This window comes from Habropoda laboriosa, unplaced genomic scaffold, assembly GCF_001263275.1.
Source record: "Habropoda laboriosa isolate 0110345459 unplaced genomic scaffold, ASM126327v1 scaffold67, whole genome shotgun sequence".
Lineage (NCBI taxonomy): Eukaryota > Metazoa > Arthropoda > Insecta > Hymenoptera > Apidae > Habropoda > Habropoda laboriosa.
In genome coordinates, this window is record NW_017100242.1 from 4,957,160 (window position 1) to 4,958,335 (window position 1,176).

Below are 1,176 nucleotides of genomic sequence, written 5' to 3' on the forward strand. Positions count from 1 at the left end.
AACACATGCAAATGTAACACATATATAAAATATTATTCAATGGATATATTTTTATGATTTGAAGATTATGAATTGTAAATACTTTTTTAGTGTCGTATTCTTTAATACAAATGTTAATAAACAAGGCAATTATAAATATTATAACATGTCTAAATCGTAATGATACTTGCAAATAATAAAAATTACACTATATTTTTTATTTTGTTGGTTATTTCAATAATAAGTTTAAAACAAATTTATATTTATGTTATCTTATAACGATAAAAATTTAAAATAAAAGTTGTTTAAACTTAATGATAACAGACATGTGCAATTTTATTAAATTAATTAATTTCTTAGTATGGCTGAAGAATCTGGATGTGGTGAATTACAACAATTAGTTCAAGAAGAAGAATGTGAGGAACCATTAAGTCACGGTGGAGAAGCTACACCACCTTCGACACCAGCAAGGTCTCTTCACCCAAGTAAAAATGATACACATAGTTCTCATGTATCGGTATGAATTGAGTATTAGTTATTTAATTTCCTTATTAAAGCATAAATAGTCAACAACACTATTCAAAGTTGTAAGAATGAAATGAAATTACAATTTTTAATAAATAACATTTAAAGATCAAAATATATTTTTTTTTAAGACTGAGTAAATAGGTAGTACTTAAATAAAATAATAATGAAGGTAAAATACCTTTTTTCAGCAACAAGTGCTATGGGAAACTAATGTACAAACATCACCAATTGTTAGTAAAGGGAGTTCTGGTCAAGCAACAAGTCAGGGATCTATGGCATCTAGCCGTGCTGTAAATCTTTCAAATAATGGCAATCAGTCTCGTTTAATTTATATGAATGAGAAGGAAAAGCAGAGACCAAATAAACCTGAACTATCAAAAGTTAATCGTCAACATAGAGGTAATTTTATATGTCATAGAGATATTTTTAAAATGCCATTTAAAGTAATTGTTATTAAACTCTGAGTGAAACGCTCTAGAAATATATGTATAACACACATTTATAACAATGTTTATTTTACTTATTTTACATAGTTTTCAGCTATATAGACTATTATTCATTCTTTAGTATGAACTTTAAATTATTTAATGAGTATTATAAAAAATTTTAATCTTTTAGTAATACAAGTATTTTTGTTTGAATTAATTTATATAAATTAGTTTTGCAAAT

The 1,176-nt window shown here is 24.8% G+C and overlaps 1 protein-coding gene across 2 annotated transcripts in view; it reads left to right on the forward strand.

Moving 5' to 3' along the window:
- The window catches only part of LOC108571968 (coiled-coil domain-containing protein 28A), a 3,315-nt gene that overhangs the window by 725 nt on the left and 1,414 nt on the right, over positions 1-1,176 (forward strand). For both annotated transcript variants that reach the window (XM_017934134.1, XM_017934135.1), the window contains exons 2-3: positions 340-496; positions 696-906. In XM_017934134.1, the coding sequence (XP_017789623.1) occupies positions 341-496; positions 696-906 (367 nt within the window). In that variant the 5' untranslated portion in view covers position 340. The remainder of the gene's footprint in view (positions 1-339; positions 497-695; positions 907-1,176) is intronic.